The sequence below is a fragment of the Lycorma delicatula genome, chromosome 6 (assembly GCF_047948215.1).
Source record: "Lycorma delicatula isolate Av1 chromosome 6, ASM4794821v1, whole genome shotgun sequence".
Taxonomy (NCBI): Eukaryota; Metazoa; Arthropoda; class Insecta; order Hemiptera; family Fulgoridae; genus Lycorma; species Lycorma delicatula.
The window spans coordinates 45281416-45299017 of NC_134460.1; the positions used below are offsets into that span (position 1 = coordinate 45281416).

The 17602-nt window shown below is 28.7% G+C and overlaps 1 protein-coding gene across 2 annotated transcripts in view; it reads right to left on the reverse strand.

The window, feature by feature from the left end:
* Positions 1 to 210: 210 nt before the first annotated feature.
* Positions 211 to 17602, reverse strand: part of LOC142327033 (uncharacterized) — a 145805-nt gene continuing 128413 nt past the window's right edge. The window contains exons 6-7 of one of the 2 annotated variants that reach the window (XM_075369798.1): positions 8001 to 8028; positions 211 to 407 (exon numbers count right to left, since the gene is read on the reverse strand). In XM_075369798.1, the coding sequence (XP_075225913.1) occupies positions 389 to 407; positions 8001 to 8028 (47 nt within the window). In that variant the 3' untranslated portion in view covers positions 211 to 388. The remainder of the gene's footprint in view (positions 408 to 8000; positions 8029 to 17602) is intronic. The other variant, XM_075369797.1, reaches the window with a different exon arrangement.

Consider the following 17602-nt stretch of genomic DNA (forward strand, 5'->3'; position numbering starts at 1 on the left):
AATAGCTTCAAACTACATTGTATACTTTTTGAAATATGCAAAATCACTTTTTCTTAAATTACCAAATGGCTTATGAAAGTTTGGGAAAATTCAAATACAAGCCCATTTTGAGTTAAGGTTGGTCTGACTTTTATTTACACTGATTAGGATGTTGTATATCAACGATAGCATGTAATTAAATTTTTACAGAATATTAATGATAAATAATAATTAATTATAATACATTTTATTAACAATTATACATAAAAATTAAACAGAATTTAAATATTAGTTGAACAGAAATCATCTTCCTGTAAGAAGTCCAATTAAAGCCTGCTTTTCTTTATCCTTTTTTCTAACAATTTCTAAACTTCTATTCCTCCATGTACTTTTACGCAATTTTATTGGTCTACTTCCAACATAACGACCTGAAATAAAAATCAAGCATATTTAGAACATCATTTTCTTATTTTTACATTTGAGAAATAAATATTAATGCTGAGTAATCTACCAATTCTGTTCAGATGAAACCAGACGAAAATATAAATGACTTTTATTGAGTTTTTCCTTTATTTCAACAACTACTAAAGTAATATTTTCCATTTCTGATATGTTATGTTTTCTGGCAATGAATAATAACAACAATTTTTTTTTTTTGCAGGGCTTCCACATACCCCTACACCCTGGAGTCTCCTCTCACAAGTGTGATTCAGCAAACAGGAAAGAGACAAGCGCAACAGAACAGTCAAAAGCCTTATTACAAATTGCTTATTCAAAAATAATTATTAACATTTTACATACAATTTTAACATACATTAACATACAATTTTACATCTTATCCAGATATTAAAGTCTTTATAATTAAAATAAATATCAAATGTAGAACAATTATCCAGAGAAACATTGAACACATATAGATAAAAGTGAGTATAAATAACTTACAGACATTACATACATTTATATTTACATATAAATATAATAAAATATACAAGAACAAAATGAAAGTAATGAAATGTAGTAGAAATAACGAAGATGGACCACTGTGAGAAAATAGGAGGAGAAAAGATTACGAAGGTAGAAGAATTTTGTTATTTGGTAAGTAGAATTACTAAAGATGGACGAAGCAGGAGCAACATAAAATGCTGAATAGCACAGGCGAAATGAGTCTTCAGTCAGAAATATAATTTGTTTACATCAAAAATTAATTTAAATGCCAGGAAAAGATTTTTGAAAGTATATGTTTGGAGTGTCGCTTTATATGTAAGTGAAACTTGGACGATCGGAGTATCTGAGAAAAGCTTATGAAATGTGGTGCTATAGGAGAATGTTAAAAACAAAATGGGTGGATAAAGTGACAAATGAAGAGGTGTTGCGGCAAATAGATGAAGAAAGAAGCATTTGGAAAAATATAGATAAAAGAAGAGACAGACTTATAGGCCACATATTAAGGCACCCTGGAATAGTTGCTTTAATATTGGAGGGTCAGTCAGGTAGAAGGAAAAAATTGTGTAGGCAGGCAAAGTTTGGAATATGTAAAAACAAATTGTTAGGGATGTAGGGGGTATAACAAAATGAAACAACTGGCACTGTATAGGAATTTTGGAGAGCTGCATCAAACCAGTCAAATGACTGAAGACAAAAAAAAAAATACATATCATGTAATAATAATATCATATCATATAATTTCATCACAATATAATTTATGCAGCTGACTTTTAAATTTTGGCATTCTTCCATTAAAAAAATATACTTATACTGATGAGTCCATTCTCTTACTATGGACATAAACCTTCCTAGTCCATACAGTACTCACAGACCCTAAAGTCAAAATATCACCATGAATGTAATTATGCAATAATGCATATATATATATATATATATATATATAATAAATAATAATAATAATAAATAAAACAACAATAATAATAATTCCCCAAGGCAGATAACCCATTTGCTGCTGGTATCATCCAATACTGGCAACAAAACATCCTGCATTTACTGTGGAAGATCAGAGGATTCCATCTGTGAGGTCTCAGACAATCTTGAATTCGGTCAGGTAGTTAGAAAAAATCTAATGTAGACACCACATGACTTCCTTGTATGCCTTTTAAATTACTTATACACATTTTTTTAAAATGAAAAGTAGATAAAATTTTGTTTCATTAATAACTTCTGATATTTTTTCATATATATTTTTTTTTTTATTGTTATTGAATTATTATTTATCGTAAAAATATTTTTACAATCTGGGGTTAACAATAATTATTAATAAATCAATATATTTAAATAAAAAAAAAAAGGAAATGAAGTTGGATTCGAACTGATGTGCCTTCTCCTTGGAAGAAACAAGTATTTCATTAATTAAAACTTCATTTGGCTATAACTCTGGAACTAATGAAAATAAGTACTACCTATATCAACCACCTATATCGTTGAAATTCTTTTGATGGGCTTTTGAGGGCTTATTACTGCAGTTAAGAAAAAGTCCAAAATCCAAATTTTTTGAATTTTGGGGATTTTTTGGACACTTTTGGTTCAGTCGATAGCAATCAAAAGGAGAGGTGGTGCACTATTAGATGTCACAACAGTCCTAAATCCAAAATTTCAACTCCTATGGCTAATCGTTTTGAGGTATGTGATATACATATTTACATACGTCATGACAAAAGTAGTCATAATGGATTCTGGGATGGTTAAAATGGATACTTCCGATTCTTTTACTTCCTTTACTTAGTACAAGGAAGTAAAAAGAATAAAAAAAAGGGATGACCTAACGGTAAACCTAGGCAATAGAAATAAGAATGTAGATATTTTTATGAGCTTTTGATGAATTTAATGAAATGATGAGTTCTTTAGCATTAAATATGACATTAAAGCTGTTGATAGATTTGATATTTCTTTAGAAATGGATTGTTTTAATGAAAAGTGGCAGGAGCCCTCTACATCCTTGTCATCTTGGGTTCTTTTGAGTTTTTAAAGTTCTATTACAAATCTATTTATGGAAAATCAGTTTGACAAGATTAGTTCACTGGTGTTTTTATCAGGGAGGGAAGGATATTTTTTTTCTTTTTTGTTTGGGAAAACAGCTTACCAATTGACCTTTGGGGAATTGACCTTACCAATTCCCCAAAAAAAAGAAAAAAAAAGATGATAGAAGATGTTGATGATGATGATTATTGAGGTGTGTTCATTGATTGGTGGATGATGATGAAGGTGGGCAATGAAAGATGATTATGATGATGACTGATGTGTGATGATTGATGATTGATGGATGATGATGATGATTCACCTTGCAAAAATTAAGCTATCCTGAAGCAAAGAAAATTGTCAGCAGTCGAACACCTCAACCGACAATGATCTATGCAGAAGCAACTGCTACCCCTTCTTCATCCAAAGTTAATGTGGAGCAGTTGTTTTCTGCTCATGAACCAAATATTGCTGCTATGATTGAGCGAATCAAAGATACTAAGTTGGAATCTCCTCAGCAAAAAGAACCAATAAAACTTGTGAAAATGCAGCCACCGATGGATGTTATACATAAGGATGTTAAGGAGACATCTGAAAAGGCCAAAACTACCAGTCCTTTGACCAGTCATAAGGTTAAGGAAGATGTCGCTTGATGAAAAACATAATGTAAAGAGAGTAAAGGTAAATGGTAATGAATGAATTTATCACATAAAACACATTATTATATCATTTTCTCATTATAAAGAAATAAAAAAGAAAAAATGAAACTGATATAATTTTTAATATTATTATAATAAATGTCTCCTTTATTGACAGTAACGTCATAATAATTTACATCAATTCATAAGAAATAGTTTACACATGGTCTGATGAACTGTCAGATATATTTACACTGAAGCAATGAATAAATCAGTGGAAATTGCGTGAAATTAAATTACAAAGAGAAGTTTTATTGAGTTTAAAATACATAACAAACAATCTAACAGATTTAAATATAAGAATAAACAATAATGAGCAACATGAAAATATCAGCTGTAAATTTATAGTGATCACTAATAAAAAATATCTTCTATAACACTGATGAAAAAGTAGTATTTGGGGTAGACATTTGAATAAAATCAAACTTCTAACAGTTATACTTAAAATAAAGTTATATAATAAAATTACACTTTAAATAGTATACTTTATTTAAATTTATTAAAATTAAATACAGATATGATTTATTATCATTATCTTATTTTATCATATATTTGGGAGAATTATTTTGTGTGATATCGCATCAAATTCTAATTTACAAAGTTATTAAAATCTATTTAAAAGGCATGTTTCCCCTGCTGAGACAGGATAGTACCTGTATATACATAAATATTATTTTCCTTTCAGGAATCATATTCCTTTGCACTATACTTTTTATATTAATCTGATCAAACCAAGTACAGAATTAATAAATAGAAAAATAAAATAGGATGACACCTAACTTATTCCATAATCCAAGCAAGAGTGCTTTCGCGAGTACTTTGTATCATCAGTTGCTCTATAATTTTTCATTGCAAATTACACATTAAAATTAAAATTGTTCATTGCAAATGGCACATTAAAATTAAAATTAAAAATTGTTAAAAAATCCTTTTCCAATTAAATCAAAACAGAAATAAACTAACTTTTCTTTTTTTTAATCAAAAATTTTAAATTGCAAATTAAAATTAAAAATTGCATACATATGAAATATGAAGTTAATAAATTAAGTCAAAATTAAAATTAATAATAAAAAACCATGTAGACTACCTAGCTAAAGTTATGTGACAGTCACAGTTGCTAGTCACTTTACTGGTCTACATGGATTTCTATTTTATTAATTTTAATTTTGACTTTTAATTTTATTAATGACTTCATATTTTTTTATATATATGCAATTTTTAATTTTAATTTACAATTTAAAATTTTTGAATTTAGTTTTATTTCTGTTTTGATTTAATTGGAAAAGGATCTTTTAACAATTTTAATTTTAATGTTCAATTTGCAACGAAAGATTTGAAAATTTATATAGTAACTGATGATGCGAGGTACACGTGAAAGAGCTTTTGCTTGGATTATGTTATAAGATAGGTAGCTGTCATCCTATTCTATTTTATTAATTCTGTACTTCGATTGATCGGATTAATATTATATATATATGTTTTTCTTTATTTTCACTTGTACTGGAAGTTTTCCATTTCTTTGTGAGATACCTGTAAGAGTATTAGCTTTAGCCTAAGTATAATGTGAAGAAAGATTGTAATGTGCATAAAGCTTGTGGGTAATTTACCCTTTATACTGTTAGAATTTAAGAACTTCTACAAGGGATCTTTAAAAGCAGAAGATTCCAACTGGAAGGTAACATCAAGATGGTGGTAAAGTATGAATAAATTAAAATGGTATTAAAGGATAAAGAAATACAGAGCTGTGTTGTGTGATGTGACCTATTTATAACTTAATTGGTAAAATATAACTTATAATGAAAAAAGTCAATGCTATTAACTTTTTTTTTGATTTTATTTATTAAAAAGATTTTTCATACCCGAAAGAGAACTATAAAATCTTAAGTTAACATACATTTTAAGTATGGTTACATAAATCCACAGTGCATGTCTGATTAAAACTGCTCTTATGTTTTTTAATGAGTAAACGTGCAACAAAAAGATATCTTGAAATAAGCATATTCTGTGAACTTGTTCTGAATGTAAAAAAAAATTATATAAAGAATAGATAAATTAGATTATAAATTTTATATAGATGATATATAAAGAGTCTTTGTAATCAATTTTATCAATATATAAAAACTAAATCCTAAAAGTATGTACATCTTGCATGTTTTCTTACCCTAAGGTAACAAAAACATACTACAATATTTTAGCTTTATTCAAGGAAGATTAATACATAATGAAATACAGAACATGTTGGTGATGATTTATGGTAGTTGGTTGTAAGTTTAAAAAGGAATCTTAAAGTCTACGATATTTAATAATGGAGAATCATATACCCTTTCATACTATTCTTTTCCTTCAATTCAATATCAAAGCTTTATTCCAGAACAAAGCACGTAAAGATGTGGGAAAAATATTTTAAAGATAAATAATAAAGTTATTTATTTATTAAACAATCTTTTCATTCCATCTAATTTTACGGTACACTTCTTTCTTTTTTATCTTTAATTACTTTTTAATTAAAATAAAATATATAATTAGTAACGTTGTATTATGCTTTAAACTTTCTTTTTTTTAAACATAGAATAGATATTTTTCAAAAGAGAACAATGAAGTTAAATAAAAAGAAGGCTCCCGAAAATAATTCTTATTTTAAAATATCTGTGGCTAACCCGCGGCACGCGTGCCACTTGTGGCACGCAGAGGATATAGAAATAAAATCTGCCATAACTTGAAAATAAAACTGTAAAAATAATTAATAATTTACCTCTACTCTACAATAATTACTTTGTTTTTAATAGAAAATACGAGTATTGGGACTATATTTCAAATAAACATTTTTTAGTTGCGACTCATTATAAAATTAACATTTACGAGTCAGCAGTATGTATTATTTTCATTTCCTTAGAGATATTTGCGTTGCTTTACAGTGGCGCCAGTAATATGCTGTCCAATAGATTTGACAACTCGCTGTTGTATTGGGTAACCTGCACAGTAGTCGTACGACACTAATCGAATGAAGTCGAGCTCAGATCAGATTTACGTTAATTTTACTTTTATTTTCCTGCGTATCGTTTAAACTTTTCTCGTAATGATCTACTTCAAAACCAAAATATGAAGATCTACGATTTACGAAGAAGCTCTTGGTAAATTGAATAATGCATGGGAGGAATTCTTTTTGTTTGCTAATCAAAATACATCGAAACCAGTTTGTCTGATTTGCGGTGCTAGTGTAACAGCGCTAAAAAGAGTTAACTTGAAGCGACATTTCAAACAAGAGCATGGCCATTTTTAATGAAACGTATTCTCTCAGTTCATCTTTGAGGACGGAATTTGTTAAAAAAAAAAACTCCTTAATAAGCAATCAAATGGTTAAAAAAAAATATGAAGAATTAACGTCAATGGTGAAAGCTTCTTACAAAATTTCTTTACTTCTGCGAAAAAAGAAACCTTACTTTGATGGGAATAAGTTATCCAAACTAGTTTTCAAATCTTTGCTAATTAGATTTCCGACGCGAAAATTAAAAAAAAGTGGCGGAACAAATTTCCCTTTCACGAAATACGGTGATGCGTCGCTAGATTACCTGGCTGTGAACGTTAATACGAAATTGAGTCTGCATTAGCCTCATGTAAATAATGAGAGCACTGATAATACTGACACTGTTAAACTACTCCACCATTAAGTAATTTTGTGCGTTGCGTCAATGAAAATGTTGATATTATCGAAGAACTTTTGGACTTACGGCAATTAATAATAACGAGAGAGGCGAAGGCATCTTTAATGAAATAAAATCAGTCAAGAGAACAATAACTTACAATGGTGGAATAAGTTAGATAGAATAATAATATGCACAGATGGAGCCGCAGCAATGATCGGTAAAAATAAACGTTGTTTATTAGTCGAAAATTACTTGAAAAGAGTCATTTTTAACTATCACTGCTAACTGCATAGGGAGGCACTTTGCGCTGAAGAGATGAATTTATCTAACATTCTTAATCCGGTAGTTCGGTGTATAAACAGGATTCGATCACGCGCCCTTAATCGCTGAGAATTTCGTTGCTTACTTCCCGAAGAAGTGAAAGAGGACAGTGAATTAATCCTGTATTGTAATGAACGCTGGCTTTCGACAGGCAAGGCGCTTGACAGATTTTGGAATCTTCGGGAAAGCGTCCTACATTTTTTGGAAGAAAAAGGTGAACTGCAGAATTGTTATTTACTTTTTTAAAATTTATTTTAATTACAACTCTAAATATTCCTATTTATAGATAAGTTAACATAAACAAAAACATAATATTGGTACAATTTAATTAATTATCCTAAAATACTAATAATAAAATACAAACAAGAACAAGAAAAGTTGCAATGCCCACCTCATGAAAACTTGTGTGTGGGCTATTCCTGTATACAAATTAGAAAAAAAAACAAATTGTTATTTTAATTAAAAATTTTAGAAAACAGTAAAAGTGAATATAGTTAAACCTATGACAAACATATTGAAATATAGTATTCAAACAAACTAATCAAACACGAACTATCATTATACAACTTAGGAATAATGAATAATCAAGATGAAGGCATTAAAAATCATATAATGTATAAAATAAAAATGCATAAGTAATGTGATTTATAAAGAATGTGTTTTATCTATATAAATAACAATGTAAATGTTCGTTTGTTTAAAATCTTAAATCTCCGAAAGTTCTTCACAGATTGCTTCGAAATTTTGACATAACTTTGCATTCGAATATGCGTGTGTTTTTATATACCTAAAATGTTACACCTGTGACAGGTAAAAACATGTTTTTTTTTGTTTAAAAAAAAAACAAAAAAAAAGCAGCGCTATCTGTTGGACGTAAACGCAAAACAACACACCCTATACTAAATATTTTACGATTCCATTTCAATGTTTCCGATATGTGTGTCCGCTATAGACTAAAAAAAACTACTGGAGCGATTTACGCGCGGGGAAAAGGGAAATAAGGAAAAATCGAAAAAGGTAAAAGGGAAGAAGGGGAAATGGAAAAAATAAAAAATGGAAAACGGGGAAAAGGAAATGAAAAGGGGGAAGAGGCAAAGATAAATAAGGGAAAGAGAACGGGGGAAATGGAAATGAAGTACGACAAAAATGAAAGTGGGGAAAGGGAAAACTGGAAAAAGAAAAAAGGATGAGAGGGAATGGAAAGGGGGAAGGGCGAAGGGGAAAGGGTAAAAGGAAAAGGTTAAATTTTGAGAAGTCAAAATGTTCATTTTGTTAATGTTTTATCAAACTTTCAATTGTATATATATATACTCAAATCTAACAACTGCAGAGCAAGGTCTGCTCTAACTGCTTTGCTGGGTCTGCTAGTAAAGTATATAACATATTTATGTAATAAAGTAATTTAAGACTGAAAATTAACTTAAGTAAATTAATAGATTTAAGACAATATTTAAGAAACCTAACAGAGAAAAACCGTTAGGAAGTAATCAATTAACTTCCCAAATATTTTTGTTAATGAGTTGAGAACAAAAATCTCTCATGTTCTCATCTCCAAGGCACAATTTCAAACGTTTCTTGAAGATGAATATTTAGCATAAGATTTTGGAAAGGCAGGAAGAACTTTGATGAATTTTCTTAAGATATAGTCAGCATGTCGCTGACCAATTCTCTTGTGTTGGAAAGCTGATCTAGTACTATTTCTGAGGTTATTTATAAAAAATAAAATGAGATTGAAACTGAGGACTCTTTATAAAATAAAATTAAAATATTATAAATAAACAACTGTCTACAGTCAAAAACTTTTGAGTCGCTATATGTGAGATGTGTAGAATATATGTGTAGGATTTCTTTAGAATAACCTTAAGAGCATATTTTTTATTGATACATTTCAAACAATGACTGCTTGTTTCTAAAAAAAATAAAAGATTGGCTGTGGGATCTGGCACTTCTTACAGATATTATGGAACATTTGAACAATTTAAGCATAAAACTACAAGGTAAAGATTACTTGTTTCTGATGTTACTTAATTCTACATCTTATTTTAGAGTTAAACTTTCTATTTTTTTTAAACAAATTTAATAGAAAAAAATTGATACATTTACAACAAACGATAGAGTTAGCGATTAAACTTGACATTCTTCCTAATTATGAAAGGTATTAAAATTTAGTTTCTAAATAAAAAGTCTCATTTGAAATAAGATTTAATGATTGCCAAAAGGAAAATAAAAATGATGAACTTTTTACAAACCCTCTTTTCTATTGTTATTGAAGACTTGTGACACTACCCTTTTGAAATTCAAACAGAAATAACTGATCTTCAGAACCATAATGTTCTTAAAAATAAATTTAAGGAAGTAATTTCAATCCCAGGTAGTTAAAATTGTATTGAATTTCAGAAATTTCTCTTGACTACTGATTCCCCAAATTTGTAAAAGTTTGCTCTGAAATTTTATTGTAACTTTGGCTTCACATACGTTTATGAAGAGTTATTCACAATTATGAATAAGATAAAAAATAAATTCCAATCAAAGCTAACTGATTCTCATTTAAAAAACTTGTTATTGTTGGCTTCTTAAAAAATTAATTCAGATGTGGATGAAATTGTAAAAACCTTGCAAATTCAAAAACCTAATTAGAGATAGTTTCCTTTCTGTTGAAATAAAAATTAATTTTTTACAGGATGTTAAAATTTCTGAATAATTCTCATTATTAGTTTTATTGTAATATTTACATCTGTAATAACTGAGCATGACTAAATTAATTTTTTACAATTTATAATTATATTTCATAATACAGTAGCGATGTTAGTATTAAACTGTCAGTAATTCATTGTAAAATTAAATATTTTTACAGATTATTGTTAAATCAACATATCTTTATAAACTTTTTTTTATTAATATTACATTAGCATCATAAATTTGTACAGTACGTAATTTAATTAAAAAATATCTAAATATGAAACATGTTACCTATGTATCTGTAACCATCTGAATAAAAGTTATTTTGAACAGAAAAGTTTTTTGTTTAATTTTTTCAATTTTGTAGCCGCCTGATATAATTTTTTCAGGTTAATATTTAAAAAATAAGTCTTTTAAGAAAATTGTAAGGTGAAAGTGAAGTCATAAGTTTAAAGATAAAGGAAAGGTGGAGGATGAAAAGAACTTGGTCATGAAAGTGGCATTCTTAAGATTCAACGCTCAAAAGGTGGTACCTTATTGAAAAAGGTTGGCCAAGGAAGCTTTAAAAAAAGATGTCTTTTTAAACACACTTCAAAACAATAAAATTATCTCAAAATAGTTAATTTTATTACTTTTTTTTTCGGTAGAATGAGTGATTAGTTTTGTAGCACGATAAAAATGGTAATCCTGACAGATTCAAAACAAAACCATATGAAAGAAAGACACTACTACCACTTCATCATAAGATCAGCTCAATATTTTTAAAATTAAAATGTTATTACTTTACTGATATTTAGATTGAAAATTAAAAATAATATTTTACCAAGAACATGGTAGAGCTCTTACCAACTTTCTTGTGCATACACTCAACATGTAATGTACAGGATGATCTCTTGATAAATGCTGAAACGTTAGTAAAAACCGTGTAACCCCTTCAAATAAATCTTTTTGTTGACACTTGTGCCATTATTCTAATGTAAAAATATTTACGCCAAAGGTTTAACTTCTAAATACAATTAGAATTCTCACGAAGACATAAATAAAAATTGAAACTTTGTAATAATCAGTTTTATTTGTAGAATCCCTTTAAACTGTTTTTCTGTTATTCTATGATACATGCTGCATGTAAAGCAGGTTACTCCTAGTGTGGAAGAGTACATTTCTTTCTTAAAGATAAAGGGAAATATCTAGATAAATCCAAGCACTAGAATTTGTTGGAATCTGGACCAAGTTAGGTCCATATATGAATAGATGAGCACACACTCTCAGGCTTGAGAGAGAGAGAGAGAGAGAGAGAGAGAGAGAGAGAGAGAGAGAGAGAGAGAGAGAGCTTCCTTCTCCTAAGAAGGGTACAAATCCATCACATTAAAAATAATAGTAAAAGGTTTACTAGCTGCTTGTTATGGTTATATACAATAGTTGTATAAATTGCATTTTGTATGCGAGCTAATGCTAATTTTTTCCAATGCACATATCTTCTCTTGCAGTCATATATTTATTATAATTCGCTATTTAAAATAGACAAATTGTGCTATTAAAATATCCAGTTCTGTTTATGAAAATGTTATGCATTTAAAAAAATGGAATTTATTACCTCTAGTGACTTTAATTCTACACCAAATTACAACTATTCTGGTTTTTTTTACAACAGAAAATAGCAGCATGTAAAAAATTTCAAGCAAGTAAGAGATGCAGCCTCCATGTCCTGAGTAATATGGCATTTTATTTTAATTTTTTCATTCTTAACATAACGGTAAATAAATGAGGGTTTTTGTAAAAAACCCTCATTTGGGCAAACATTTTGGAGGATCTTAAATAATTTTTTCAGGATAAATAACAACTACCTCAATCCCCCATGTGCAATTTGGTGAATTTTAAAATCATTGTGAGAGGTGGGGATTAAATAGAGTCAGAATTGTTTTTGTAAGTGCATTGATGACATATTTTTTCTAGTAACTGTACGTTAAGTATCATAACTGTAACGGTTATAAGTGACCTGAAAATAGTCACAATTTACTCCCAAAAATAACACAGACATCTTTAAGATTAGGAATCATCCAACGTTAGGCTTACTAGGAAAATTTAGGAATGAAATAGTTTCCCACCTCCTTCTTTACTATGAGCTAAAAATACAGACACAGATCAGTATGCCAAACCTTCTAAAATTCAGGTTATATTTAGTCTACAAGCAAAAACCTTCAATATGTTCGCAAAGGGACTGGCTGAATGGTGATCGTTAGTAACAGCAACAATAATTATGAATGAACGACTAGTACCTAACACGCTTTACATGTAACACAACTATAAGAATGGAGCACATAGTATAGATAAATAAGACAAATGTTTATAGTTTCTACAGGTATTAAAACCAGTTACAGTTAATTTTAATCCAAGGTAAATTTTTATAAATGTAAAAATACGTAAAATTAAAATAATGACGAGGAAAATAAAAATATATTTAATGGATACTCGGTTTTAAATTTTGTGATTAAAAAAGGCAATTATTAGAAAGTACACAGCTTACACACAAATGATCTTAAAACTTAACACATAATGCATAATACATCCACCTGCTGTCTTATAATATACAAGTAATGCATTTCAGAAGCAGTAAATAATGATCAATCAAACATGACACAAAACTCCATTTCCTATATATGTATCTCCATATAATAACAGAAACGCTTAAGGTTAATAAATTGAATTAAAACTACAATACATCAATTGTTAATTTAAATTTATTTTTAATAAAAAAAAATATATATTCAGTGAAAAATAATAATAAAAACATTTATTTATCAAAATCATGTGAAAAAAATTATGCAAGTAATAAATCAAATTAAACTTTATTTTTATTTACATTTATCGACCTAAAATAAGAAAAACAAGATGTTTAATCAGTAATTTCTTCTTTTCAATTAACAAGAAGGAAATTTTTCAACAAAATTCAAAAAAAGGGCTCTTATGCTTAATTTTATCACGTATTACTTTATATAATTAGCTTCAAAAAAAAAAGAAATGGATCTTCTCCATTTTAATTGTATAATTTTTTCCATGCCTTACTCTCCACTAGAAGGATGGATGGATTTCAATTTTTTCTTTAAATAAAAAATTATATTATTTATTCAAAAAAATTGAAGGTATTTTTCAATTTTCTATTGTCATTGCAATTTAATGATAGAATTTTGAAGGGGGGTAATGGTGCACAGTCTAATGTCACTCTGAGCTAAATTATTTGTATATAGATAATCTTAATACATAATCCTCATCTTAACTCATAAGAGTCTTAACTCATAACGAGTTAACGATCTTTACTTAATTTCTTATCTTATTTTTATTTCCTTGTATGAAATGGGTTTCAGATTTCAATGGAAATATCCATTTTGACCATCTCTGAATCTACTTTGACTAGTTTTGCATGGCGTCTGTACATACGCATGTATCTCGCATAACTCAAAAACGATTAGTTCTGTAATGTTGAAATTTTTGATTAGAACTGTTGTAATATCTAGTTGTGCATCTCCCCTTATGATTATAATCAACTGGACCAAAAATGCCTAAAATCAAAAAAGAATTGGATTTTCGACTCTTTCTTAACTGTAGTAATAAGCCCTCATTGAGAGGTTTTCAACGATATATCATAAGTGGTACATATTTTCATTGGTTCCACAGTTATAACCAAATAAAATTCTAATTAATAAAATATTTGGATCTTACAAGGGGAAGGCACATCGTCACGAATCAGACTTCATCCCCTTGTTTTTAACGTTTTTTTTTTTTTTAATTTAAATATTAGAGTGGTCCAAATAAATTTATTACTAAAATTAGTCAAAAACAAAATTTTTGACGCGTTGACGAACCCTTTCCGTTCGAAAAAAGTCATCCCCACTCCACTTGAATTTTAAAGGGGATTTAACATGGGTTTTAGGTTATTTTCAAGTCGTTACGATATAGCGCTTGCATGTTTCATCACAAAACTTAAAAAATAACGTATATAAGGGTTTTTGGGGTCGGAGAACACGAATTTGAAGTCCAAAAACTTATTTTGACACAGTGTAACTGTCAAAATCGCTGTCAATCAATTGACAACTAGCGTTCTTATGAAGGAAACTCAATGTTTGACATTACAGACAACGTTAATAAGTGTTTTTGGTGTCGGAGAACACGAATTTGAAGTAAAAAAACTCATTTTGGCACATTGTAACTGTCAAAGTCGCTGTCAATCAATTGACAACTAGCGTTTTTATGTATAAAAATCAATGTTAGACATTACAAACAACATTAATAAGGGTTTTTGGGGTCGGAGAACACGAATTTGAAGTGAAAAAATTGTTTTGACACATTAAAACTGTTGAAGTCGTTGTCAATTAAAAAAAATCTGAAGGATAGATTCAAAAAGATCAACTCTCATTTTATTTAAAAAATTTTATATTCATGTATATAATTATTCAAATAATGTTGTTAAAATTTTATGATTTCTATTTCTATTATTATATTAATTACATATGTAATGTAATTATATACATTTGGATGTTTTTGCGATGAACATTTACAATTTGTAGTATATATTGCAATTGACTTTCATCTCTAGTGAATTTACATCTAAATTCTTTCACCAACTTAACCATTCTTTCTGAGCAGTCATTGACGACCTTTAGATTTTTAACACAATTCAAAGCAGCCAAATAATCTTCGTTTTCGCTCCACTTACATGGATCAATTTCTAGAAAGCTAGTCGCAAGTTCGAATCGTTTAAAAAAATTCAAGGACTCCGTGTTGGCAAAAAAGTCGATTTCTTTGTTTAACAATTCGTTAACATTTTTAGTTTCGTAGCGTTTCGTGTGAGCAGGTTCGTTATCATAATGTCGCAGATAATAAATTTTCGTAAGTTTCACCCGAAATTGGTAGTTTTTCAACCAAAAACCCTAATTAACGTTGTTTGTAATGTCTAACATTGATTTTCCTTCATAAGAACGCTAGTTGTCAATTGATTGACAGCGATTCTGACAGTTACAATGTGTCACAATAAGTTTTTGACTTCAAATTCGTGTTCTCCGACCCCAAAAACCCTTATATACGTTATTTTTGAAGTTTTGTGATGAAACATGCTAGCGCTATATCGTAACGACTTGAAAATAACCTAAAACACATGTTAAATCCGCTTTAAAATTCAAGTGGAGTGGGGGATGACTTTTTTCGAACGGAAAGGGTTCATCAACGCGTCAAAAATTTTGTTTTTGAGAGTACTTTTAAATCAGGGGGTGCACGTTTTTGACAAAATTTTTGCCCTATTTGGACCACTCTATTAAATATATTGATTTATTAATAATTATTAACCTCCGATGTGAAAAAAAATTTACAATAATTAAAAAAAAAGATAAATATCAGACGTGATTAATGAAATTAAATTTTATGTTTTAAAACTTTTCGTTTTAAAAAAAATTGAATATGTAATTTATTAGGCGTACAAGGAAGTCATGTGTTATCCACATTATATTTTTTATTAGTCATTTAACAAAGCTATTGTACTATAAACCTAAAAAAAAACTTTTCCGACACCGAATTTTGTGTTTAACATACGATATTTTTTTAAATATCGTACTGAAATTACAGTACGATATTGAAATAACTACTGAAATTACAGTTCTTGAACTTATATTATCCTAATTTTCCATTTTAAATTACGTAAGAAACCACCAATTTTACTCCTTAATTTGGGTCCAAGAAATTAAAGTAGGGCTTCTTTTTATTAGAAGAGCTGAAATCGGGGTGAAATCTTACACTAGCCGTAACTTAAAAACAAAGCGTTTCCAGATATATGTTTATGTTAACTTTTTAAATTATTTTCATCAGTAGAAGATGTACTAAAAGTTTTTAAATTTCTTCGTGGGACACCTATATATATATATATATATATATATATTTACAACAGCTTCTTATAAATCATAATAGCTCAAACTCTAGAATTTTCTTTCATAAATCAGTGTGTCCGAGGTCAGTTCTAACCCGATGGTTTAATTTGGATACTTTAACAATTTTGATACAATTTTAGGAACGAGTCATTGGATTAGAATCCTAAAACTTATTTCATTTTTGTAGGAAAAGCAATTTTTGTTGCACCATGACAACCGGTCAACTTAGACATTATTGTTCAACAGAATAATGTTCTCATCTGAATAAAGATGCTCTGATCATCCAAGGATGAGAAGGACTGGAAACTGGTATTTTCCTCCAGATGGCATTGTTTATCTCATACTGTAATTACTCCACGAAAAGACCATTCTTTCCTGTTTCCTTAATCTCTACTTCTTTATTTTCAATTCTGTGTGTTTATATCTGATCTACCTGTTTACTAACTGGGATGCCGAGATCTGTAGATCCATGATCCCTGTGTGATCTGTGACTAATCGATGGGCTCCTGTACAATGGTTGTACAATTAGTCTATTAAGAAAAATGGTTTTGGATTACTGACCAAAATACAAATATGTCATTTAATAAAAAATAATTAATCATAGATTTGAATTTATTGGGATAGGAGTAAGATGTGAATAACTTGAATAAACTGTTACAGAATCGTATTCTTCCATGAAGTCTGTAAGATCTGGTTAAGATATTTTTCCTGTAGGATATTTTTTTCATGAAACAAAAACTTTTTTTGTAAGGGAATAAAAATTACGTCCATGTTTATAATTCCCATTCATGAGATAAAGTTCTAATATAATACCGGAAACGTTTTTTAAAAAGTTGAATATAATTGTGTTTCCTTTTGTTCTGTTTGAAACTAATAATTTTATTTATAAAGAGAAAATAATTAATTCAAAGAATATTTGTTTTGTGCACACATACATAAAGACGTACTCGTAAAAAAACAATTATCTATTATGTCTTAAATTTGTTTGTATAAAATAAACCGGAATTAAAACTTAACCAAATCAAATGATACATAAGTAAGGGAAACGTTAAAAAAATAAATAGTGAACTAAGTAAGCTTTCAATTCAAAAAAACGTGTCGGTAAATTTGTTAATGAACGATGGAAAAGTTTCGACTTTTAAAAGAGGGTGAAAATAGGGAGAGGGTAACCATATCGGTCAAAGGTGGGCGCATGCCCCTTTATCACTAAGTTGAACGTGTACACAGAGTTTGGTCCGTGTTTCATATAAAACGTTCACTTCAGTTTCATTACAATCATATGACAGTTCGATACCAACTGAATATACATAATACAACGTTAACTTCCATCCAGAAGAGTGAGTGAAAATACATTATACATAATCTACATATAAATGTCATTTTTTTTTTGTAAAACATAATC